Genomic DNA, 27,517 nt, shown 5'->3' on the forward strand with positions numbered 1-27,517 from the left:
CAATTTCATGGAACCTTAAAGCTCACTTTTCAAGCCAAGTAACCTCTCTGCACATACACACGCATGAACACGCATGTCTCAGCTCTGTTTTTCCTGCAGAGAGAATTAGAAGAAAAGGACTGAGCATGAAAGTGAGAGTGAAGTGCATCCTGCTGGCATGGGTCATTGGGGACAAGTAACACTAAAACATGGGGTAATGAAAGTGTTCCTCCCTCCAAAGTCAGACATAGTGGCGAATGCGGTTAAGCTGTGCGAGCAACATGTTTACATGTGCATGTGTGTAGCTCCGAGTGCGTTTATGTACAAACGTCTGTACCTCTCATGTAATAGCAGTCTCCAGACTCCAGCGGCAGCATCAGGCCAGGTGTGTGGATGTCCCAGGCTACCTTGAGCCCAATCCTCCAGCAGGCCTTATCACTGCTGCTTCCCTCACTGCTCTCACCTGTCAGTCAAACAGAGCCCAGCACACTGTAACATTTGCATTTTGCATTTATATTCACATTTGGGGCTTTGGGTTGACAGTTTAACCCAGTGTGACTTAAGTGATTGTAAAACTGCAGCATCCTTAAATTTAAATCTCTTAAATATTTATGGAATTACATGTTTGTTATGAAGCTGTTTAAAAAATACATAACACTTTTGTCACATCTTTGCCTGTATATCTGGGTAATGCAGTGGAAAACTGCTATAGCATACTACAGCAGTGGCCATCTATCACCAATGATGTAGCCAGAAAATAAAATTAAATGAAATTAAATTAAAGAAAGGCTTAACACATTAAAAAAAAAGAGTGCAATGATTAAATCAATACCACCCAAACAATGGATGTAAGATGTAAGCCTTTGTCTACAGAAAGTAAGAATCACTTAGCAGCCAAGCAAAGATGATACGTGTTGCTGTGGTCATATTGGCTGTTAGCACAGGATCTTTATGCTATCATTATGCTGTGCAAGAGGAAATAGTTGGATAAAAGCCCCTGATGTTGTTTAGTGAGTGTGTGAGTGTGTTATTGGACAGTATGTATCCTATGATATTCCTGTTTCTGAACCTATTTGCTGCAAGCGCCTCCCCTGTCCCTCTCTCTCCTGGCATACTAAGAAAACAAGATTTGGCTTGGCTGGCCAACACCCTTCAGCAAAATCAATACTAAACTCTTTCTGGGCCTCTCTGCCCCACAGCTGCCTTTTCCTTTGCTCAGCACGGATAAATAGTAACTTAATTTCCAGCCATTGTGCTCTGAGAGCCAGCTAATGACAGCTCTCCCCAAGGCCTTAGGAATGGTGGAAGATCATCCACTGTGCCGGAAAACACTCAATTGTAGCAGATTCCTTTGGATCTGTGCAGGTATAAAAAGACCAACTCTACATTTCTTTAGTCCAAGCAAAAAAAAAGGCAATTGAAGTGAGAAAAAGACATCTCAAATGAATGCGTCATGCAAAATGTTTTATATCTGTACATCTAAGCTGCCTAATGTGCCGCGTTTCTGTCTTCTCTGGAATAGGTACCTTTTTAATCCACCGGTTCTGGGAGTTCTCAGAGCCATCCACTTAAAAATACATCTGTAGAGCTATGATCAGCCTTTCAGTTCTAAGTCTGGAGATGTGGGGGTCACTTGAAACTAGAAAGACAGCTGCCAAGCACAGAAAGGTGTTGCGCCACAGTGTTTCAAGCTTGTGTTCGCAAGGTCAAAATTGAAATGGCCCAAAAAAATATCATTAAAACCAACCTCTTGAGCATGTGTTTCTGGTTAAGAAACAACAATGAAGAAAGCCCAGCTGTGTGGTGGGAGAAGTTAGCAGTGCACCTGCGTGATACTTTAAAATTACAGTTTTAAGACAGAGACAAAGGCTCTTAAAACTGCAAAGCTCCCACCTTCAACAGTACGTTTTTTTTTTTTTGCTGGACTACAGCTGTACCTTTAGCTCCATCTGCAACAGGAAAACACAGTTTGCTCTCATTCCACTATTTAGAGAGTGCAAGTAGTGATCTAATGACTGACTGCACTACTTATAATTTATGCTAAAAAGCACTCTTCTGGTTTGTTGGGTTTCTAAAAAGTGAGATGAATAAAGACATCAGTCATTAATGTGATCCATATGATAAAAAATAAGGATTTTGCATTTTACTGTATTATGTACAAAAAACTATTTTAAAACTAAAAACAAGTACTTATAAAAACATAAAATATGGAGTAATACTCACTATTGCCTTCCATGGGGTTTTTTTGTTTGTTTTTTTATTCATACACTAGAAAGCAAAGTTCTTTTTTCAATGAGATTTGCCTTCAACTCCACCAGCAAACGCTATCAGCTCTTGAAAGGGTTTGCATTCCATAATTAGGAGACATCGTATTCATACAGTACAGTCTAGGAAACACTTATCACTTATCAAAGCAGGGCTCATTATTCCATATCAGATAATTGCACATCGATCATTTCTTGAGGAAATGATTTAGATGAGATGCAGCACATGTGATAAGCCTTGTTTGTTTGACTAAGCTATTGAGCATGCGTTTAAGAGCTCGGATCCAAACGTCTGTGATCTCCCGACGCACTGTCGGTGATAAGGCTGTCAGCAGTGAACTGGTGATGACATTTGATAATGCTCTGACACTATCGCATAGATGGATCTGATGGTTGCTTCACCAGAGGCCATGTCTACAGCTGCTACAGTGCTGCTGTAGGGCCATAACACACAAGGTTAGCTGCATCTGATCCACCATAAAGCAACTGAGATAAAGTAATGAGATGGATATTGAAGTGAAAGAGAAAAAGGAATCTTAATTTTAAGCCAAAAATGTGAAAGATTATCGTGATAACTTTGGATAAGAGTTTTGAAGTATTAAGTAAAAGCCTCTGAAGTGTTAATTTTATAAATCTGAACTGCAGTTCAAGCCACTGAGCACAGTTATGACAAATACCATTTTAACTTTGATCCTTACCTTTGTCATCATGACAGCTATAGCTGTAAACAGCCACTGGCGAATGAGTGATCAGGTTCTCATCGTGGTGCCACCCTACTGCCATTTTCCCCATGCCATAGTACGGCTCCTCTTTGAGTTGGCTCATTGCGGCTGGGTCCATATAATTGAGTAAGGTGACATTGAACTTTACTGGACCGCTGCATACCTGTGGAGGACTAGGTTGAGAACAGCCCTGGCCACTCCCGTGCTCCTCTCTGTCCTGAATGTGGTAATCTGATAGGCTGTGCTTTAGTTCGGCCACAGGTTTCTCCTGGGCCTTTAGTCCCACAGGTTCAGTCTCTGTGCCACCACTGGCCTTCACTCCCCAGTCAGGACATTTTCCTTCAGCATGCTCTGAAGCTGCTGCAAAACTGGTTTCACCTGGCTTTACTTGGGAAGACTCTCCCTCCTCGGTGCTGTGTTTGAACTCAGTCTCCCACTCCCCTTCCTGTTTAGACCCAGAGCAGCCTTCCTCACTGTGTTTTGACTCAATGTCCCACTCTTCGCTGTGCTTGGATTCTGTGTCCCCCTCCTCACTCTGCCTGGACTCCGAGTCCCCTCCTTCACTATTTTTAGAGTCTTCACTGTGTTTAGACTCTGTGTCCCCCTCTTCACCTTGTTTGGCTTCTGCCTCTCCCTTCGCCCATTGTGTTAGCCTGTCTCCTTCTTTCAGCTGAGACACATCAGTGCAGAAAAAGGTGTTAAGTTCCCACAATGCCTTGCAGGCAGCTCTCAGATCTGGGTCACAACAGTTTTGTCCTTTGACATCTATGTCCTCACTGTGCCAGGGGATGGCAAAGAGCCGTGTGTCCAGATAGCGATATGTATGGCCCGGTTCGCCCAGCAGGGCACGTGACACAGCGGTGAACACATCTCGGTCACGAACACGAACCAGATCCTTCAGGAGGCATCCCTTCCTTCTGAGGGTGAGCAGAGCTGCCTGCACCCGGCTATGGAGCTCAGCAGGCAGCGAGCATGATTTCCTTAGCACGAGACCAGAGTAACTGGTGTCCCACTAGGAAACACAATTCAGTGTTGTCATAACATGCTGACCATGACATGCAGAAACATACGACATAAAAATAGAATTATATTTCAAGCATTTTTGTCTGAGGAAAAAAAATAACTTTGAGAGCAGCAGTTAGAAGACATGTTTTTGCAGTCCTGTTAAAGTTAAGGTCTAAATATCATTAACAGTATCTAGAAGTAGGTCTTACCAGCTGCTGAAAACCTCGATCTGAGGGTGCCAGAAAGGGGATCTTCTGGTCTCCCAACTCCTGCAGTAGCCTCCGCCTCTGTAAAAAGACAACACAGTAAAACAGACTGATAAGTAGCTGCAAGTATGGTTGCCTCATTTTGTTTTGCTGTCATTTTTATATTTAATGTCTAAGCAGCCTGAACCTTCAAATATACTCAGCATGCAGCTTTTCTGAGACAGTCTGCACGTCGTTTGAGGACAAAGGTTTACACAAATAAAATAAGCGATAAACACATAAAACTAAAAACTATAAATCAGTAAATCTAATAAATCCATCATTTAGATATACAGTATAAGGTAATAGGAAACCAAAATCTAATCATGATCACTTCAAACCGAACCACAAGCTATGCAGCCCATTTTAATTAATGCATTTGAACAAATGATCCTTTCAAAACTGGCCGAGGTATGACCGGTCACCGGTTATTTTCATTGACTTCTCACATTTTTATGATTTTGCGAAGGCTGCCGGTGGGTTCCTCACAACCTTATAAAAGATGTCCTGCGCCATGCAGAGCTCCTCCAATAAAACAGTCAGCTCGGAGGATGGATCAAAGTACCTTTCATTGGGCCACATTCCATTCTGACCTGTAAATCCAATGGCAACTAGTATAAAAAATATATACCCAAATAAATTTCACAACAGTCTCCCCAACCTGCCTCTTCTTCTGCTTCCATATGCGCTTGTTTGAAGGTATGTGTACCTGCATGCGTGCACAGTACATCATCATTCATTCCCCGCAGGTGCATCCATGTACAAACACACACACAGAGTCTCTATATGGCTCCTCTGCAGCAGGAAGCTGAAATGTACCCATCATGCTATTGTCTTTTTTACATCTTTCAAACCTCTGCATGAATGACTTGTGCATCAACAATCAAGCAGTTGTAATTGTTGAAGAAAAACCAGCCAGGTGTATATTTCTGAGACATTTACAGCACGAGTCTCACATTACTTCTCCACTACTAATGCCAAAGACTTCACAAGGAACACAGGTACTGACGTAAAAAACAGAAACTTGCCCTGACTTTTAGGGCTAAATAAAATGTCCCAGTCATAACAATAAACTGCAGTTATAAAACGATATATGTCCAGACTCAAAAAGAGTATGGATCATAAGGAGGTCAAGTGGAAGAAGAATGCGTATTAAAGACAGCAGAGAGGAAACAGAACACAATCACAGAGGTGGAAGAAATGGGAGGGCATCTGATCTAACGCAGTTTGGTGAATTTACCTTCAGGGCTGAAACTTTACCTAAGGCTAAACAACACAACACCTGCTGAAAGTTTTCTTAAAGGATGCGCATGAGTGTTCAGGCCTTCCAAGTTATTCTGGAACAAACAAAAACAGACTTGCAGACAGTTGGAATGTAAAAAACAAAACAACATGCACTATTCATGGCCAGACTGCATTCAAAGGCTGCTGGAAGAAATTGACAACCTGACACACATTCATTGGTGTCAAATTCTAACTTATGACAGAAACTGAAGATATCAAGGTGAGGCTCTGGGCTATTGTTGTGTGCGGATGCCGCTGTGTACCTGTGTGTGTATTTATTTGACTGCTGCTGTGAGACTCTACTGTACACATCCATATAGTGGCATCCGTCTGTTTTATATGTGCGCATGTAAGTAATACATTACACTTTGCTTCATTCATAGTGCAAAACCACCATTGTGTACACAAGTGCAAAAGTGGCTCTTATACACACACAGCGCATGGCCTTTTCTGAAAAACATGTAGCTGTGGTAGTGAGCACCATGCCTCAAGCCCAATCACACATAACCAGGTCTGTCACACACGTGTCAAATACATCAAGATACTCAGAAATTCCAGAGAAAAAACGAAAGACAAGAAGTTACCAGAGCCCTCTGAAGCAGATGGACTCTCACAGTATCAGAGAACTGCTGTGTCTGTCTTCCCTTTTCTGTGTCTGCACCTGATTCAAGAAGGAAAATCACAGGGAAAAAAGGTCTGCGTTTCCACTCAGACCCAAGAAACGAGATTACCAATTCCATAATAACACGGATGCTTCACGGTAGCCGTGCCAACCGTCTGTACTGAGTGATATATCTGATTTTTTTTTTTTTCCTTTTTTTAATCTCTCCCTTCCTTGATGGGATTATTCCCTCAGCCGGACTGTTTATCACAGCAAAACATATTAGGTAGAATAGAACTCAATTGGTTTGCTTTGATCTTGGCCTATAAGAGATATCAAACTGTGTACCATATATTTATTAATTTCATTTATTTCCCATCTGTGACACTTCAACGGACACTTTCTTCAAAGCGATCTTCACAGAGTAGATTAATGTCCAGCGCTTAGCATCAATAGCTCAAAATAGTGAGATAACTCCACTGCTGCAAGGATAAAAACACCTCCAGCCTCTTTTCTGCCCCTGAAGGTCCACTGGAAAGCACTGTATCTACAAATGCTGACAGAGGGCAGATGAGTTCCACTGGACTTGTCTAGATTTGGCTGATGCATCATAAACTACAGATATGTAAAAGCACCAGTGTTTAGTAAAATGTTCCAGTACGTGTCCCCCTGTTTGAGATATGTTCACAGAAATTCTTCTTGGCTCTATCCATTCATCTATTTTCTCAGCTACTTATCAAATTTACAGTCACAGTGAGCTGGTGTCTATCTCAGCTATAAAAGGACAAGACGAAGGGTTCACCCAGGTCAGGTTGCCAGTTTATCACTGGGCTAACATAGCGTAACAGTCAACTATTCAGGCTAACGTTCATGTGTAGAGCCAGTATAGATCACCAGATAACCTAGCATACATGTACCACAAAGAATCGGTGCAGGCACAGTAAAAACATATGCAAATTCTTTAATACCAGCCAAAGGAGGGCAGTACTGCTATCAATGCACGAATTTCAATATTAAAACAGAAAACCATGGATCTCAAGCAATCCTTCTGCAACCCAAGGATGACGTGATGAGAGATAGCTCTATAATAGAGCACTGTGTTTAGACAGTGTTCTCCCGGTACTTGTGAGACACCCATTTCAGAACTGTTCCCTTTCTGCAAAAGTGATGGGGAATCAACAACTTTGACAAGTCGGCTATAAAACGTCAGACTCAAACAGACAGCCTACCCATGTACATGAAAGGCGTTTCCGCCCAGATCCATTTGGCACCGGATCGAAGAATGTAGGGAGCTCGTGTGAAGCGACACAGGGCACAGAGAGTGCCTACTCCACCAAGACATTTGTGTTTGCATGTGTGATGCATATAAAAGCTGTAGAGGTCTTTAGCAAAGCTTTGAATTGGCAAAGCTTAAGTACAAATATACAGATAATTGTAACTGTTGAATACAATCAAAAAGGACCTTTTGGCTAATTGTAGCACAGTTTGTTTAACAAAGATCTGTGCAGGTCAGGGACTACACCATCTTTAGATATGTGATAGTGACTAAATCTAACATGCCACCTAGGTGCCATCACAAAAAAATGAGTCGCTGACAGGTAAGAATTTTCGAGGTGATGCGCACACACACATAAACACAGAGCTTCTATTTTTGTGGTTCTGGCTATAGTTTATTATTTCAGTTTAAGTTTATTTTATGCCTTTTTAAGACAATATCTATTCTAAAAAAGCCCATGCTGCAAATACATTAATGAAAAAAGAAGCTCCATCAGCAGTTACAGCGACAAAAATGACCTCTCTTGTTTTCATCTCTTGTTTTCATCATGCATGCTATAAAAACAAAATTCAGGGGGAAAAAAATCCCCCCCATTCTGACATTTTGTTTACAGCCACTTGTGGTATTCATTTATTTTATGAACACCAGCTCGAAGTTTGGTGACTTAATGTGATGGCTAACTGGGCAGACTGGTAAATGGGTAACTGGAATGTGTGGGAGCTGACCTCAGAGCGAGGGCATTGGTAATGTGTAACCCCTTGTGTCCATACTCCGGCTGAGGACTGGCCTATGAATATGAATTGGACTGTGAGAGTTCAGTCAGTAAGAAGGATGCTGCCAGAAATATCTCAAATAAACAGACTTTCAGCTACTTTCTTGTTAATATGTAAATTTTACTGGGTAACGTGTATTATCCTGAGATGCGTTTACAGATTCAGTTTGACATGTGGGTCTAGCTTACGTTTGCAAATCATGTTTTATGCAAGACAGTCTCTTCAAAGTAACTTATTAAGAACATAATCAGTGATACACAACAAAGGATTGAGACATGCTGAAGTCATCAGACTTCTTTTGGGGGTTTTTTTTCTGGTTTTGTTTTCTCATTTCTGGTTAGAAACAAATTAAGGAGAAGAAAAATAATGGTCCAGAAATAACTGAGAACAAATGCTATGTCATTAACTATTGCATATTTTTTCAAATCAGTGAAGTGAACATTCTGTATATATTGACAGACATGTTTAGCACGTGTTCGGCGGGGGTGCACAGGTGGAGTAAGTGATGACAAATGGCAGACAGATCGGCTCTGGCCCATTAATTGCTGTTGGAAGCTGAAGGCTGCGTTGATCATTTCACCTCGCGACAGGTCAGCAGGGGACGTGATCATTAATATTAGAACATTTCCATCCATCTACCTGAACAAGAGGCCAGTCATTTAAAAGGCTGGCGCTGGGCAGACCTTTCACGCCCTGTTTATAACACTGATCTAAGCACATTACCAGAGCTGTGGGGGACCACTGCCAGTCATTAATTAGATGTACACACTTACACACACACACACCACACACACACACAATATGACCACCTCTACTGGAACCCAGTCACATTTGAAAAATGCCACATGTATGAGATAAGGTACAGCAACACACACTAGGTATAAAAATTTAACATCAAAAGTCCTGTTCTAGGCTAACTGTGCAAGCCATGTGTATACTTTCACACTCACATACTTACCTAAAGTTACTCTTCCAAAGATCCCAAGGTACGTGTAATTCTTTCAGGTGGAGAGTATGCGTACACGTGTGTCAGAGATCAATCATTCAAAAGTATTTACAAATGCACAAAGCCAGACTTAGAAAGGTTGGCACATAGCCACTCTGTTTAAGTGCTTTTCAATGTGTCTGTGGTGTCAACATCTATTTCACACTTATCTACACCTCAAAGGGGAAAAAAGATGTTTCTGTGACCTTTAGCAAGTGTCAGATCTGGAGAGGAGAGGAGAGGGAAGAAGAGAAAGAGAGGATGGGGATTTAAGAGATCTGTCGATGCATGCCTTACATAACCTTTTTTTATTTGTCCGGGAAAGATTGACTGAGCATGCTCTTTATCAGAAACATACTAGCTGCTTCACACTCGCATACCCACAGATTTTTACACAGAGGAGCTGCTCAGTACATCTAAAGTTTTCTGGTAGACAATAAAACAGTTTCTCTGTTCTCCCACTGGGGTAACTGAGGGTTAAAAAAAAGTCTGGTTCAAGGGCATTTTTAGTTTTAAACACTCACCAGGATTCTAACTAGCAGCCTTACAGTCAAAACAGACCATGTGCCATGTCTATGAATTGGCTAGCTCCACCGGTACGCGAGGGCCATTTGCCTTTTTGCCTTCATTGTTGGTTTGTGGCTGGGCCTTAATGTTTCCATTAAGATTATGTCGATCGAGCAAGCTTTTTAGTTTTCACCTTCAAATTACAACATGCTTTCATGAGGTCAGCTGTTTTCCATGTGGAATGGCCAGTTTTAATGCAGACACAGTCCCTCGGTATTCAGGCTGGGTCCAGTTCAGTCAAGGGAAAGTCAGGGGAAAGAGTGAGAAAATGAGGAAGGGAGAGGGATGGAGGGAGGAAGAGAAGAGAGGCAGGAGAGCATTGATTGAAAGACTGTGATTAGCAGTTTTCAGCGGGGCACCAGGGCCACTGAGTTGTTCTAACAGGGTTGTCGCGTCTAGAGGTGCAGTCAAGGAGAAGTCACTGCTTTAGAAAGCTCCCTCGATTTTCCCATTTCCCCCTCCTTCCCTCTTACACTCTCACCATCCAGCCACACTTTTCCTTCCCTTCCAAAAAGTCAATATGGCTGTGCAAAGTGCAGCATGCCCCACAGGGAGGCCCAGTTAGCTGGAGGGGCTGGTAGGGGCTTACAGTGAGGACAAGAGGTGTCCTCCAGGCCTGTCCCATAGGCAGTGTCAAGGACAGACCTGAAGACCAAAGGACCAAGGCCACCAGACTGCCCTTCCCCTTTGCAGCTTGCTTTCTTTCTTTCACTACATTTCTCTCAAGCTTGGCTGGCTCGGCGAGGCAGAAGAATCAATAATCAGGTGGAGCGTTTAAAATCCCCAGCTCCAAAGACCAGTGCTACGGTCCTCAGAGCCCAGCAGACCAACACATCGCTCAGGGCGGAGCAGCTGATGGACAGATGAGTGGGTGGACGGTGGACGCACCTGGTCATTGAAAGGTTTGTGATTTGTGACAGTAAACAATTCAATAGCACTTAGCAATACACAGTGTCTAAAGGGTGTAAACCCAGACTCTTCACACACACTACCATCACCTCAACATGTCAGAGATCAGTAGGATTCAGGCAGGTCAGGCAGCTGCATAGACAAACACAACCTGGTGTTGTAGCTCCCTCTCTGCGGAAGTACCTTTATTAATGTAGATGACATTAGTTGTAAAATAAAGCCACCAAAAATATATTTTTACAAAAACAGACATGTACCATCACTGTCAAAAGCAGTGCTTCTGATTTCCATACAGTAGGCTTGACGAAGAAGCCTGTACATGATCTGGATGAAGTGTGCGAGGAGGATTTCAGTCCTGCCGCGTGTCTTCATGTGTGAGTGACTGATCACAGTCGAAGTGGCTTGTGTCTCTAATCCAGTACCACTGTTAGACAGTGCAAAGACCCGGCTCTGTGTACCGCAGCACGGGCTGATCAAACCCATCCTGTGACAAGCAACCTCTTCAAATGACGATGATTTCCCAGCTCTGTGTCCTTTTGGTTCCATATTAGATCATCTCCTGACACTACGGAGTCTAGTACTTCATCTGGGATAAAGATGATGTGCAATAAGACCCAAGAGGCAGGAAGTAAAGGGTAAACGAGGGGCTAAGACTGGGGTGCTGTGCCTGATCGGTTGACAGCTGTGACAATTATGATGTGGTATATTATAACCTTATGCTAACCATAAGATTTAATACAGTATGTTGGTTGACAAAAACAACTCAAGATTATTATTCCAACTTAGCTGTATGCCATGTTCACATGCAACACAAAAACTGAAAAACATCTTTCCACTATCATATATATGCAGCAAAACTAGGATAACCTTAATAATTATTCGGTGACCTATATGTTAATCCAGATCTTTTTATTACAGTATTATTAACAAGCTAGGCGCATGACCCAAGTTTAAATCCTGACAACCATCTAAGCCACTAGAAAAACATATGCCTCTAAACAGATGTGACCAGAACATCTAGGACAGGTCTAATTCTTTCTAATGTACTTTCTGACCCAGATAAACTGGAATTATCAGATTAATATTAAATTATGGGCTGAATATCATTTGTGGCTGTTTACACAACAGTCTGTCGGTCTTCCTGGAATGCTGGGACAGATAAGTTTGCTATAATGGCATTAGCCAAATCCTGAAATGTAGCAGACAGCACTTGTCTTGCTTGAGAAACCACCTTATTTCTTTATTTATTTTTCTTTCACTCATTCTGAACAAAGGAAAATATTCTACCAGGAATTGAATAGCTTAATCCTCTTTTCACTCTTCCTAGTAGCCTGAATAGTGACAGATTAACATCCTGGAGGTTTACAAACCCAGCCATTTGAAAATGTAATTGCTGATGCCACACTGCATGCATGTGTTTAAAGTTAAGGGTTAATATTAAAGCTTAAAAGACACACACACCAAGTCGAAAGGGATGTTGGCACGCTGGGCCAGACCCAAGTCACTGAAGCCTTTTCACGTGTGTATTATAGTACATTATAACATACCATAATAGTAATATAGTAATAATACTGTAATATACTCACATATCTATATTATTGCTAATATATATTTGTAATATATCTATATCATGGCTAAAGCACTTCTGGATGGATGCAAACTGCATTTCGTTGCCTTGTACCTGTGACATGTGCAATGACAATAAAGTTGAATTCTATTCTATTCTATTCTATCAAGGAGTCACAAGCTGTTCCAAACCCTCACTAGGTGTCATAGTTACTGTTCACTTCTGCTAATTATTACAGGCAATCAGAGGGGTTAACGGGGCGGAGCCTGAACAGACCATGTTCCGGGGCATTTAACAGCTGGCTGGAACGGAGGTGAATGCATTACACACTGCCCTCATCCAATAAAAATAAAACACCCTGACATCTGAGGTGTACTTAGCCCAGAGGGGAGGGAGGAAGAGGGTGGTGGAAGGAAGAGGAGAGTGCATCTGATAATATGATGTCCAACTGCCACCTAGTGACAACTTTCCAGGTTCTGTGATCTTTCAGGCTGCTGATCATCAAGAGTTAGGGGGGACACACCAATTAATCACAGGTCAAAGGGCTTCAGCATCAATAGCAAATAATTTGTCTTTAATTAAGATCTCAATGAGGCCCAATGCTTTCCAGAGAACAACCCAAATTATTAAAGTTTCATGAAAAAATAAAATAAAAGAAATAATTGAATGCAAAAAGTGTATTTTAATCACATGGTTTAATTTGTTGAAAAACCAATCACTGTACCACCCTTCCTCAGATGACCACACTGCCCATACATTTGGGGGAACATGCCTTAACACTAGACTAGTAGGCCGTTGGCTCCGGGCTCCAAGGTTCCCTCCCCTCATTAGCCCAGGTATAAATCACACTCTGCCGGTGCCCAGAGGTGAGAGGGATGAGAGTGGAGGTGAGCTTGAAATAATGCTTATGTCATGGCAGGTCAGCCCTCCATTATGGCCGTTTCAAAAACTATTAATCTTGCTTGTAGTCAGTGGCCTAGAAATAATTACTTCATCTAACCCATGTAATACAGCATGACCAGCAGTCGAGCCTGGTCAATTTGAGGCTGGGGAGGCAGAATAGAGTTGTGGGGGGTGAAATAAAGAGAGACAGAGAGAAAGGGAGAGAGGAGGGGGCAAAGCCACAAATTATCAGCCTCCTGTCTCCTGCTACTGGGTGACTGATGTTCTGCTCACTTCAGCTGTGGCCTTTTGCACTCTCAACACTGATTTAGATAGATAAACACGCACGCACTCAGATCATCACTACAGGCACACATATGGTATGTATGCACACTGCTGCATGATTAAATAAGTATTTTTTCATCCAGGAACACACAAATCACATTACTTTAAACAAGCCACCCAAAAACCATTAAAAATGAGATATAAGGAACAGAAGAGATAAAACAGATTCAATTACCAGGCAGCACTCAGTCTTTTTAAAATTAGAAAAATCACAGAATGCCAGCAAACACTACATGACACTGCCATATATTTGTTTTGCCACATGATTAAACGTGGTATCTAAATTTACAGAAATATATCTGGAAGTTGTTAATGTTAAAATAATGCTGCCAAAATGTGCAAGTATTTTATTATTATTATTATTATTATTATTATTATTATTATTATTATTATTATTATTATTATTATTATTATTATTATTATTATATGTCAGAGGGATTTCACACCTTTGCATACGTTAAAATTTTATGACTTTACACATTTCACCCCCACATCTCCACTAGCCACAGCTCCAGGTACAATCGCCTATCCTCCAAAACGGAGGACAAACCCGCCTTACCAAACATCAGGGCAGATTCAGCCACAATAAAGATGGCTATTGAAGTAAACCACAGTGCAAGTCAACAGAGGAGCTAGTGCAAACTCAGCCTCCTAAACGTCACAGGAAGTATGCAAGGAGTGACATAAATAAATGTAGCCCTCCAGTGGCTGTCACAGCTGGCATTGCAGGTGCAAATTTAATTAGTCAAGGTGAAGTCTCCGTTGTTGTCTGAGAACGGGGGTGGGGGCTGGGGGTGTCCTCGCCATGCACGACTGTAAACACGCGCTATATCCTAATCAGGTGTCACCGCAGCGTTTGATCAGCCCGTGAAAACTTGTCATGAATCCCCAGCAGTGAGTGGGCCGACGTGGAGAACAAAGGAAAAGAGCTGTCATAAAAGAACAGGGTAGTGCCGGTGATGGCACTGGCAGTGGATAAAGAGAGTTTGCCCATTAGCAGTCTCTGTCACCTCTCTCTTTCCCATTTCCCTTAACGTATCCCCTAGTTTTCTTTCTTCCTCCATGCAGCAACCTACAATATACCTTCACTACATCCCACTGCAGCGCATTGGCTGAAAATCTCAACCACAGCTGTCGTACTCATGCTTCAAAAATGCCATAAAAGCCTCCAAAAGATAACCCCAAAGTATTACACTGCTTTCCTTTACCTCCCAAAGAACCGCACATGTACAGAGATACAGGATGTGATCTTCTTGTTTTTATCGAGCACCATTCTAAATAGTTGGGTCCTCCTGAAAAGCCTGGGAACTAGGCGCAGATGTACCGTTCTCCTCCCCCCCAGCGACTTCAGGTTGTATTGAGGCAGTGCAGGAACACATGCACCATTAGATACTGTTTACCTTTCAGTTTGGATGATATTGAATACATTAGCCGATTGAACCTCATAAGAAACACAGGCGAGTGACAAGGCCCAATCGTCTTTGCGACTACCATGGTAACTGAGATTACAGGCTAACAAAGAGCAGACAGGGAGAAAAAATATTTAAAACCCGAATAGTGATACATAAATTAATTAAAGGACAAAAAAACAAGTGGAGAATTAAAGTTGGAACATCTGTCAGCGACTTAGCTTTCCAACGTAATACCAGTGTTAGAACATTTATACCCTTGAAGTTAATGATCCCCTCTTTAATTGACAGTCAAGGAAAACTGGCTGCGGCAGCATCCTGCCGAGACACCGATAAGAGGCCCCCCCCCACACAAAAAAGAAAAAAGAAAGAAAAAAAAACAGTTTAAAGAACCTTGGCACTAATCCCTATTGTCATCCCAGTGCAGCAGAAGGACTTACAAACACAGATAACTCTGCTGAAGCTGTCTATTTCTCAGGAGTTATGGGGACAGCCGAGCTGCCGCATGCCTCAAATCAGTCACTCAGATTAGCCCAATCCCTCTGTGCTGTCAGTCAGCCGAGACACTAGCTTGTCACCACATTTACATGAGTCCATCTCATATGTGACAATGCCCCCTATATATGACAATGGTTGCGCGGAAGGGGTCCACTCACTCGCAGATAGCGGGTGTACAGTATGGCAGGCAGGCTGTTGTTGGATTAAGCTCATGGCGTGCGCAGTGCTCATGTCTTCGCTGACACTCAAACAACAAATTTAAAGAGTCTTAACCATTTGCTTTTTTTCCCCATAGTGGGAAGAATGTGGGAGATGCATGTCAGATGAAACGCACACATGCACCTAAAATGCAAACACAGATACACAAGCACACACACACACACACACGCACTCACTGGGATGAACTTCAAAAACTTGTAAGTACAAAATAACTGTTAAAAAAAAAAAAAAAAAAAAAAGTCTTTCTAGTGTATGTCGTCTCCAAAGTTGGCTTTGAGAATGACTTTAATCCACCTACTTCACTTAACATGATAAAGCTCAAAGAACAAAGAGGCAAAAAATATATATATAACAGTAACGATGTGCTACGGAAAACATCAGGATCAGTCCCCATCTTCAATGTATGCAGGAATAACAGAGGTTCAAAGTGCAACCCCAAAACAAATCGCTAAAAGACAAACTGGATAAGACAAACTTTGGCATGTCAAATTAATAAGGGATTAGCACCTACAGTGTTTGAGTTTGTACTTTTAAATTAAAGTGTGGTACGTCGAGGCACCTGAGAGCTTACACTCTGCTGACTACTTTTTATGCTTCTGCGGCTCACTCCACTTCAGACAGTCCTGAAACAAATGACAGTAGATGCCCTCTACATAACGGGGCCAGGGCAAGCATGACACAGGGGTTGACAACTGAACCCTCAAACTCCCTAACCCATACTTCTGCCATGCCACATGCACACACACATGCACGCACACGCACGCACACAAACAACCCCGAAAACAGCCCTGACATGACCGCTCGGCAGCCCTCCCTAACCCCTTCTTGTGTTTTTTTTCTCCCTTCATCTCACTGGAGACAACCCTCGATTCAGGACCATTTTAGCCAGCCAAGTGGATGTGACCCGCTGCCCCCCAGTCAGGCTCATCTGAATAAACAGAGTTGAAGAAACAGGCAGAGGAGGGAAGATCTGCCTACATTATGATAGGAAGAGATAGGATGGGATTCAGCCAAGGGGCTCCTTTCTTTATGCACGTTTGATCAAGTGCTTGACAGCACCAGTGGATGGAATTACAGACTGTTGAACAAAAAGTTGCGGTGTGGGTGTAAGTGTGTGGAAATGAGTGTGCGCAGTTTGGTCTGGACAGCTGGATTTCCGAGGCCTGACAGTGTTAGGCTTGTGACAAGCCTGCCGCAGCACACCACCACCACCACATGCAAAGCGCAAGCCGCCTACTAGCCTTCGCAGTCCATCACTCAGGACGGCCGAGGGAGGCGCCGTGAGAAGAGGTCAGACGTGGTGGAGAGAGGGAGGGAGGAAAGAAGAGAAGAGGATGAGGAGCTAGAGGAAGAAGGGAGGGCCGGTCAGGGGTTAAGTGTAGAGAAGACAGCGATGAAAGGCAACTGTCATGCACCAGTGCTCGCCCAGAAGCACCTGTCTCGAGAAGAACATGCAAAGTGTGCCGGTCACGTCCTGACAATACCCCCGCTTTTTCTACACACACACACACTCACGCATACAAGCACTCAGTAAAGGGCTGATGCTCCACCATTGGAAAGGCATCACCTGCCTGACAGCATGCCAGTCAAGCTGTCGTTGGCTCCCTCGCATATGCAAGGAAAAGTTAGACTGATGAAGAAAAAACACACGGGGGTTCAGAGAAAGAATCACTGAGACATGAACAGACCACCTGAAGTGAGCAAACACTTCTCAAAGACTTGATGCCAAGTAAATGCTGGAATGAGCAATACAAAGTGCTCCATGAAAGCAAATGCAGGATAACTCAGACAGCTACTCCAGACTGCAAGTTGCTCTAGTTACTAACATCCTCTGGTGGAAGCGCTAAACCTAATGTACTAAGGATGGAAAAGTTATTTTTAAAGCCATTTGTGTGTTTTCACAAAATTAATTTGTCTTTTTCTGTTTTAACTTTTAACTGCCACCGTAAAATTATCACCGTCTGATAATTTAACAAGACAGAAAAGAGAACGCCTACGCCTGACATCGTTCCCATCAAACTCTTCCCATAGTAACACTAAATTACTACATATTATTGTGTTGGGTACAAGCAGAAAATAACTAAGGGTATTCCATTTAAGATGGTTAGCAGAGGAGACTAACTGCAGCTCCAGCTGACTACATGAATAAAGCTGAAATCTGCCTTTGGTTGCAGGAGGCACTTCCTATGTTGAGCTTCTGCAAAGAAACAAGCGAAATGCCAGGTATTTTAACACACTTTCATTGCTCACGTTTATGGAAAAGAACTTATGATGTACAAATTAACAGTTAGTATTTACAGCACCTTGTGAACCTGGTCTCCTGCAGCTTTTGTGAATGAAGGGTTTTGGACTTTCCATTGAAACCAGATGTGGTGCAACCACTCCAGCAGTAGGTACTTGTACTTTATTGGAAAGGTGAGTCACTGTAAAGGAAAATAAATTCACAAATAAACAGCATGAAGACTGCTCTGTCCTATGCAGGTGGCGTTGCACAGGGAAACAGTTTTTAATGGCGTTAGCTAAAGTTAGTAACACCCAGTACCAATAGGACGTATTCTGGGTAACACTGATTATTAGTCATGTCTTTCACTGAAGACTGAATAAGTGCAGACGGAAGGAGGCATTATTACAATCGCAGTTGCTAATCTTTCCAGCCTCCATGGTGCTTATTGATTCCTTGTGTCTTATGTTCTCCGAGCAGTTACACCAAGGGCAGCCGCGAGTCCGCGACACACAGAGATGATTATTAGACAATATTTATTCAAAGATACGCCCAAACCCAAACCACCTACCCACACCTAGTGCACATTCGTACAAGTGCACAAACACACACACAGACACCAGAATGCCAAACAAACAGAAACAAAGAATAACAACTCACTTGGATCATAGCCTCGGGTGGCTAATGAACCCCCAGGAGGCTCTAGCCTCTGTGTATGAGTTGAGAGGGTCATCCCCATGTTTATTCAGCATCAGCCCGATGAGCCTCCAACATCTATTGATTGAACTGATTATTCTATGTCTCTTTTGTGACAGGCCACATGCTTGACAGGTGAACCCTACTTGTGCAGGTCACAGTTGATGTAATCTCATTGAATCTGACGGCTGACCAAGTCGGCCAGTTTGCATGATCCACATCTCAGCCTTGTTTTCAAATATGATGACATCTTTGGCTAATGCCTCAACACTAATATGAGGTGATCGGTAGGGGGTGACAGGCACCAAAGTTGTCGGGAGCTGTTTGGACAATCCTAGTTACTGCATCCATAGGAGAGAAAAAATGTCTACGTTGTAAATGCTAAAGATAGCATAGCAAGAAAAGCATTGGTTTATATATACATATGGGTGTAACACATCAGCTCATCAACTTTCCAAACAATATGTATGACAAGTAGCTGTAATACACCATTACATTTTTTTCAGTTCTAACAGTCTAACAGTTTTCTTTTCCTAATGTCTGAGTCAATATATAGGTATACAGTACTATAGTTAAAACAGTGGCTTCTGTCAAAGCTTTATAGAATATAAAAACATCCAAATGTCATCATGAAATAGGGATAAAATAAAAACACACAACCAAGTCAATACATAAAATATTCTCCTGTTCTGTTAAGAAGAAATAAATATTTTGTGCAATGCTGTAAAGAGTCCTCCTGTCTTAATAGGCTGCCTATTATACTTTTAGGCCATTTAAATATAGTCAACGTATGGCTCACTCCCATTAATGTTCCCACAGCAGAGCTGCGAAGTTGGGCTTTTTAAAAAAAAGCTCAATTTTGACTTATTGTTCCAAACTTTGGGGCACAAAATATTCTGTCGTTGGAAAAACCCCTATTAGCCTTGCATAATCCTCAATCATCACCCCTCTGCTTGGTTCCCAGTTGCTGGAAGGATAAATCTGAGCCCGCTATTTGCCAGTGTAAAAATCTTTGTTAATTTAACAAGACAGAAAACAGAACCCCTAAGCCTGACATCATTCCTATCATACTCTTCTCATAAAGGGTGAGAAGACAAAAGCAAAGAAGCAGCGCACCCAGAAATGACAGCAAGAAAGTCACATTTTTTTAAACCAAAAACCTTCCAAACTCCAGATAAAGTTCTTCTTTTGGTCGGTCACTATAAGTCATTATAATGCAAGCCTCTTTTCAACATTTGTCTAGTCTGTTCTTGCTATTGAAGATGCTTGTGCTATAAGACAAGCTAACACTCTGCAGCATGCTGTTTGAGAGCGATCTTATAAGAAAACTTCGTTGTGGACTATTAACTCTTCTATTAATTTTGATTAGAACCATATGTAAAAGAAGTACACAGTTCAGAACAACAACATTATGACCACCTAGCAGCAAGTAGCAACTAACTAATCTGGATGAGCAGGTTGCACCTAGTGGTTAGAAGAAACCACTGCAGATGCTTCTTTCAGTATGACTGCAGGATTGCATTTTCAAGCAACACCAAACTGTAATTTCTACCATATATAGGAGTCCCCATCAAGTCATTTAAACACATACCTTGGCACAGTACCGGTGGACCATAAAAGCTTATATCCTTCCACATGCAAGCCAAATGTAGACATCATGCATCATCATGCTGTTTATTCAACAAAGACTAATATTATAGAATGGATGAAAGGTGAAATGAAGGAAAATTAACCAGGGTTTTTCACGATGATCATGATTTGCTAATCAACTTTTTCATTTGTAATAAACAGAAACTCGTTAAGCCATTCTTAGAATTTCTGCACTTGTAAGCATTCATGCACAATCTGTAAAATCTAACATTCTACCACATACACATTACTGTGGTCATAATCTTTATCAATAACAATAAGAAAGTAGCAAATACGCTCAAAAGTTATTTGTTAAATTGACTAAAGTGAAATCATATTTAAACTAAATCACTAACACAACAGCAATATTTTTAATTTGTGTGTTATCTTAGGTTAACTTTAGTACACATAATGACATAAATCCTTGGAACAGTTCTGTGTGGGCTGATTTAATAAAAAAATGATGATCTGTAACATCTCCAAACAAATATATGAGCAAAGATCAAATAGGCAAAACAGTGTAAAGACATGTAGAAGAAAAGCTCAACAGCAGTCTAATCAGACCCCTCCAACACTCACGCAGTTGATCAATGAAAGACCTGGGGCCGCCAGCCTGCGCTATATTACACACCAAACTTCATATTCATTCATTGATTTTACTTTTCATAATAGTATATCACTGAACTCCAATGGGAGCAAAATATGGAGGCCAGGGCTTAGGTCAACTCTCAAATGGACGCCTGGACGAATGTTTGCACAATATTGATGGGGCACGCAGAAAGAAATGACTAAATACCTGGATCAATAGCTAGTTTCCCTAGCTACGACAGGTTATTCTAGATGGAAATATATAAATACCTCTTTATGGCTACTGGAGAAGTCCTAACGAGCAATGCTAAATGCGCACCCTTAAGGTAAACACTTTGATTAGCCAAGGCCAGAGGTGACAAGAGGGGTCTGCTAATGCTAGGATGCCACACTTACAATGGCCTGAGGATGTTAACACACACAGGGCCCTGATAAAGAGACCGTGTATATGACAGGTCAAGCTCTGGGCAAAGAGCCCTGACCATCCTATTTATTTCTGATGTTTATGGACCCTGGCTTCACCATTCGCAGTCATGTTCGACCAATGAATGTCATTAATAATTGAAATTTCTTTTTTCACACTAATCAGAACCAGAAGTGGGAAAGTCTTTGGCCTAATGAAACACATTTGCACACAGACTTCTTAAAACAAAGTTAAGTACACAGACATCTTTATAATCAAACCAGGCGGACATATCCTGCTGCTGCTGCTGCAGCCCTGTTTTTATTTACTGCACAACCAAATTACTGAGAACAACACCCAACCTTACAGCTTTACCAGCTCCACAGTGTCCAGTGGGGCCATAAAGAGGGTGGAGCCACATCACTGCCTGCTCCTTAATTAAACCAAAGCTGTTAGGTTCATTTGCCTCTTTTTTACACACATTGAATTAACCAGTCCATCGTTGAAGACCTCCCAGACGCCATCCCTACTTGCCCCTAAATCATGATTGGGTGAACGGTCCAGTGGGTCCCTGCTGGACATGCAGCAGCCGCCCAACGGCAAGGCCAGCACAGGGCATGTGGCAGATCGACACCTAGCCAGCGATAAGTAATTCTGTAGGGGATTAGCAGCATGATAGCCTGATCAATACTGTGTGCTCAGGCCATTAGGAATGCAGCGAGGAAATGACCCCCTCTGGTAATAAAGCAGGCATCTGGGTTCTCCTTCATTTGCCAGCTCCATTAGTGTAATGGTATCATTATCTGCCACAGCCGTATTTTTCTGCGCCTTGGCTTTTCCACAGCTCGACCAGCGGGGGTCTGATGAAGCAGTGAGAGCCCCCATACTGACTGTTCCCCTTTCTACCATTCTACACAGGACCTAGGTGTAAATCTAGCTCTGCTGGAGCTTATGTGCTACCCTGCCTTAGGTATCCATACCCATGTTTTATGTCAGTACCTAACACTATTTCTCCATTATTGGCTCATTAATAGAGCAAGCAGCATGTAGCTTGGGTTTAGAGGGAGAAAAAGATGGCCGGCAGAGCGCAAAGCTGCTGAATGCGCTGAATCTGACACCCCCCTCTTGCTAAAACACCAGGCTTGACATGACAGGACGTCGGCATTAGTTGCCATAAATCGTTTCCTTTACACTAATTCACCAGCTAACATTTTGTGGGGGAAAATTGATTAACCATGTCTGGATGTGTGGCCACATAATCAGCTTTTACTTCAGTAGATGTTAATTTAACAGAATCGCCAAGGGAAACACAAACCATTTTAATGGGTGTTTAGAAATTAAATACCCTAAACAGCTTGCACTAGGTGCCACAACCAGAACAAACCAATGAGGCTGATCTAAGCAATGGGCTGGTTTGAGCCCAGGACCTCACAACATCTGGTGACCCTGTGTGAACATTACTTAGCCTGCTGCTCACGCACACAGACACACTTCCTGTTTCACCACAGCACTTAATACTTGTCATCGCTGTCCAAATGGCAAGCTTGCATCAAAGACAACATTAGAACATCGGGTTAAGGGTCGGTGCTGTTTTCACACTTGCCAGGGCATGAGTGGAAATTTATCCTGTGATGACAACACTGATAAAGCATACTTAAAAGTTTTAAATTCATTAGCGTACTAGAGGTTAAACATTAGTATGATGAGAAAATTCAAGAAATTGTAGCTACTTGACAACCTAAGACAAAGTACAAATCTATAAAAACTTTTTTTTTCTGATACAAACAAAATGAAATCTGATGAGTGAGTGTTTTCACTAGCCTGAATGATGAAAAACCTAAATAAATGACATAAATGTGAATTGGTGTGACTAGGTGGGGTTAATTCCCCTCGGGGACTCAGACAAATGTTCTCTTTCATTTAAAAAAAGATATATAGAAAGAAGCCATGGCACCCCACCTGTCTATGCTATACTGACTTGTTGTGATGGGATTTTCTGAGGAGACTGTGTATTCATTTGGCACTAATCTGTTGGGGCTTGCATTCCACAACTCGGAATAACAGTGCACCCATCACAGTGCATCTCTCACTTTGGGCACTATTGCAGACACACTCATTTACTAGATAAGACAACCATCATATCCAAGGTATTAGTTAACATAATAACTGTGTCTTTATACAACCAGTGATATTGTGAAAACCGTTCAAAACGCACGCAGCTTTCGCTTTGGCCGCTGTACAGTTTTAAAGAACTTTTGCAGTTACTAATTCTCTCGCTCATCCTTTTATTTATCTAAGGAGAAAGACAGCTAAGCCATTAGGTCTGTGCAGTACTGCCTGAGGGCCAACTAGAATGAGTTCTCTCTCTGAGCCGCTCATCTGGCTGTCATGGCTGCTTTCATAAACAGGAGGAACCACGTCCTACATAGTTTCACTGCTGTCTAACATGATCCAAACACATGCGCCACAGCAGACGGCGTCCAAGTCTGGAGATATGAGAAGAAACAGACAGGCAGATAGGCAGATGCTAAGAGAAATGACTGTGATGAAGCAGCCCTGGATGCCTAGTGCACAGCAGTTTCCTCTCTTCCATTAGAATGTCCACAAACTGCAAAGTTCCAGCTTTTACAAAGCTCGACACATCAGCACACACAACACATAGGTACCCATCTCTGCTCACATCATGTGACCCTTATTTAAATCCTATTTTTTTCAGTATCAGGTTCTACAGCTGGCACATTAGCACAGGTTGTTCTTTAACAACAGCAGTGGCAACATTAGCCAATAGGTTATCATTTCTACTGTATGTCAGAGCACAAACCATTATCCACTGCATCTGTAGTAAAGCCTGAAGCAGCTGGAGACTGCTGGCCTGGCAGCATGCCAAATCCCGGCTACACTTCACACTAACTTTACCTTTTGTTTTTACTGTTAGACTGAGCTGCACAGCTGCTGATGCCATACAAGTGATTCATTGTTTATTCTTCACACCAGAATAACATCCCAACTTGAGCCTCGACTCTGTCTTTTGTTTGTTTTAATTTAAAAAAAAGAAAGATATCTATGCATTGAAATAGTTGCAATGTCCACTATTTTTTCATAATTGTGTAGCCTGCTGTAATTCATATCGTATTTCAACTTGATGTAGGATGCTGTCGAGGCGTTACTCTGCAACCTCTATTTTCTCATCGGCAGTGTCTCTACGTGGCAAAACACCATTTTAACGTAACTGTAATTCTTCATTGTGGCAGACTGGTGGGGGGAAAAAATGGAAAACACAATAAAGGAAACAGGCAAGGTGAAGTATGCGCTGACATTCCCGGCTTTCTAGCCTTCAAAATGCAGCCAGCAGCATCACATACGGAGCATTAGATATTCAAAGAGCGACAGGGCTTAGAAATATGCCAGACCTAACGGAGAAAAACGCTATCAATACCTTTCTTCTCTTCTCCCCCTCACTGTCACCCGATCTTTTCATGTTCCTGGAGTTGTGTTTACACTGCCTCGCTTTCATTAGGGGCGACGTCGGTCGTTGTAGTGCACGAATAAACTGCATATCCCGCTATTTTCGTGCCAGGAAGAGCGTCTGCGAGTGAAGCCGTGTATTTCATTTCTACGAGACTCCAGTCTTCAATTTCTCCAGTTTAAAATGAGTTTCCGTGGAGAAATTGTTGGGGGAGATTTTAAAAGCGTAACACTTAGAACTACAATTCCCAGCTCGAGCGTGAGCTCGCGGCGGAAGCAGATTCGGCACGCTCAAGACTTTGCACTACGCAGGTGTGGCGCAGGTACAGATCTATATATTGCACATAGGCCGGTCAGCATGGCTTTTAAATCGGTGTTTTAAGCCCCTAAAATGGCTGTGGCATTTAGAGGAAAAATGTGAGAGACATAATTTAAAGCGAAAGCAAAAGTCACAGACCTATTCGGCAATTTTGAGTAGTAGTATTGCTTGTACTAGAGTCGAAATGTCGTTTTTAATGAATTTATTGCTTACCGAGTTTTTTCTATTATTGATATCATTATTTAAAAGTCTCAACAGAATCTTAAGGTCTTTATTAAGGCTATTGCATGTACTTTCCTCATTTTTTAAATCAAGCACAGTGCCACTTTCATCTTCGATACGTGTAAAAATAGCAATCATGCTTTGAACGGGCTCCACTTCAAGTCTAGCCAACTTTCTTTCAACTCTTGCATGCGTCTCAAATCCAGGTGCTTTTTTTCCTGCCGGTGTGGGCCTTTACCACGTCAGCCCTTTTCAACTCGCCAGCAATCATGAAAGTGCACCGTAAACGCACAGCGTCTGTGTGGCTGCCTTTGTATATCACCCACAGTTGCCTTTCAAGAGTTGAACCAGATTGCTCGTAACATAGTTTGAATAGTGCTGAAATATGTTCTGTCCATTGTTCCTATCAAAGCACATGTGAAATACATGAGAAAGTTTCACGGATGAAGTGGCTTTGGCGGCGGGAGGGCAGTGCAGGGGCGGATTGCAAAGGTCTGAAACACCTGCTACACATTACCATTACAGACTTTGATCAGTGTCTTCATTAGTTTCCTTTGTAATCTCTTTTCTTTTATGGTAGAGCTGACCCAAGTGAACCGGTACGATGATTTAACACACATGTTTCTTTCACCTGTCTTGTAAAATACTCAAAAGATGTCCCACTTTCAAAGATGCCACACTCTCTTACTAATAATCGGTGGGGGAGTTCTTTTGATTCCTATTTATAACCTACATTTCCTCTTCTATGGCCTGGTCCTGTAATGGGGAAAATGTCTGAAAAATATCCTTGGAACCATTTTGCGAAAACTAGATCCATGTGCATGCATGTATATGATTTTTTTTAAACATATGTCAGACTAGAGTCTTTTTTTTTATAGCTACTTGAATGGAAAAAAAAATCTTACGGCACTGTAAATAATTTCTTTTAGATCTTACAATGTCAAAACCTGCCTACATCCAACCTCCATCACCCCATTCCATCATTAAACTAGGTCCCTTTTATGTGTCAAACTATCATTCACTAATTCCCACTGTCAGTCATCTTTATGGTTTACATTTTAAAAAAGTAAAGTTTTTCTGCTTGACATTTTTGGCTTACTTTGTCAGCTCTTTTGGCTCTTTGAATGAACATAATGTATAGGGCCATTAATGGCAGACAGATCCCCATGCCTTGCCCAATAATTCCCAGAGAAGCTTTTTTTTATTACTGTTGGCTTATTGGTGGATTGGTGTCAGATTCATTGTGACTTAAGAATTATACTCCATGCGTATGGTGCATCCTATCAAGTTGTTTATTAAAGGTATATCATATGGTGAGATCCACTGTGTTGACACCTAGGGTCAGGAGTAGCTTGCTCTTAAAGTTCTGCCTGTCAGTGAGTGCGAAAATCACAAATAAACACCTTCTGTCTTGTTTCTACCAATTTCTGAACACAATAGGCTGCAGTTTTGTAGTTGAGGGGGGGCAAAGACTGTATATAAAAGACAGATATGACTTTTAGTCTCAAAACTGTGGAATTGTTCAAATTGACATCAAAAATCAGAATTTCCTACTTCCTGGAATGGCTCATCATGTCTTGGAAAGGTAGACTCTCCCCACCAACCCTGACTTAACAATCCAAGATGGCATCAGTGCATGTAAACATTAGTAACACTCTGAAAGTTGCAATCTGTACTACTGTTGTTATGCATTTGTGACTTGCAATTTAAGTCCTTACCACACTTCTCAGTTCTTAATGAGGATATACAGAAGATCTTTGTTTTGCTACTTAAGTAATATCACAAAGATAGAACCAAAGTTAACAAAAACCAGCCCAAAGAAAAAAGTAATCTAAACTTTGCTATGTAAAATACAAGGAACCGATTCATCTCTGGGTTTCTGTAACATTAAATAGCCAACTTTGTTCATTTAAGTGGGGGCAACATGTCGTCCCATTAAGCATTTTGGGGCTTTTACTACTAGCTTTATAGTAACATGCCTTTGCAAATGCTTAGCAATACTTGATACCATACTTACTCAACTTGCAACACATTCAAAGTAGTATGCATTTTTCCACTACTCAAAACGTACTCTGCTCTGCCATTTTTGTCTTTCCTTCTGGACACACTGATTTCAGGTAACTCCTGCACAAGTGAACCTAAAATGCATTTGTGTTTGTTTTTTTCCATCCATCTGGATGTGAATATTGAAGGCAGCAATCCAAGGAAAGATGCCCAGACCTCCCTCTTCCTAGCCACTGCATCCAGCTTTTACAGGGGGCTACTGAGGCATTTCCAAGCCAGCCAAATTACATAATCTCTCCAGCGTGTTCTACGTTTGCCCTACATTGAACATGCACAAAACAACTCGCCTAGGAGACGTCCAAAAGGCTTTCTTGTCAGATGCCCAAACAACCTCAACTGGTTCCTTTCCATGTAGAAGAGTGACTAAACTTATCACCCAG

The 27,517-nt window shown here is 41.9% G+C and overlaps 1 protein-coding gene across 4 annotated transcripts in view; it reads right to left on the minus strand.

Moving 5' to 3' along the window:
• Positions 1–24,804, minus strand: part of fto (FTO alpha-ketoglutarate dependent dioxygenase) — a 114,262-nt gene extending 89,458 nt beyond the window's left edge. For 2 of the 4 annotated variants that reach the window (XM_080299962.1, XM_026173578.2), the window contains exons 1-4: positions 24,504–24,804; positions 4,180–4,257; positions 2,942–3,977; positions 317–442 (exon numbers count right to left, since the gene is read on the minus strand). In XM_080299962.1, coding sequence (XP_080156088.1) covers positions 317–442; positions 2,942–3,977; positions 4,180–4,257; positions 24,504–24,623 — 1,360 coding nt within the window. In that variant the 5' untranslated portion in view covers positions 24,624–24,804. The remainder of the gene's footprint in view (positions 1–316; positions 443–2,941; positions 3,978–4,179; positions 4,258–24,503) is intronic. The other 2 variants (XM_026173569.2, XM_080299963.1) reach the window with 2 other exon arrangements.
• Between the last annotated feature and the right edge of the window lie 2,713 nt (positions 24,805–27,517).

Source organism: Astatotilapia calliptera, chromosome 1 (genome assembly GCF_964374335.1).
Source record: "Astatotilapia calliptera chromosome 1, fAstCal68.1, whole genome shotgun sequence".
Lineage (NCBI taxonomy): Eukaryota > Metazoa > Chordata > Actinopteri > Cichliformes > Cichlidae > Astatotilapia > Astatotilapia calliptera.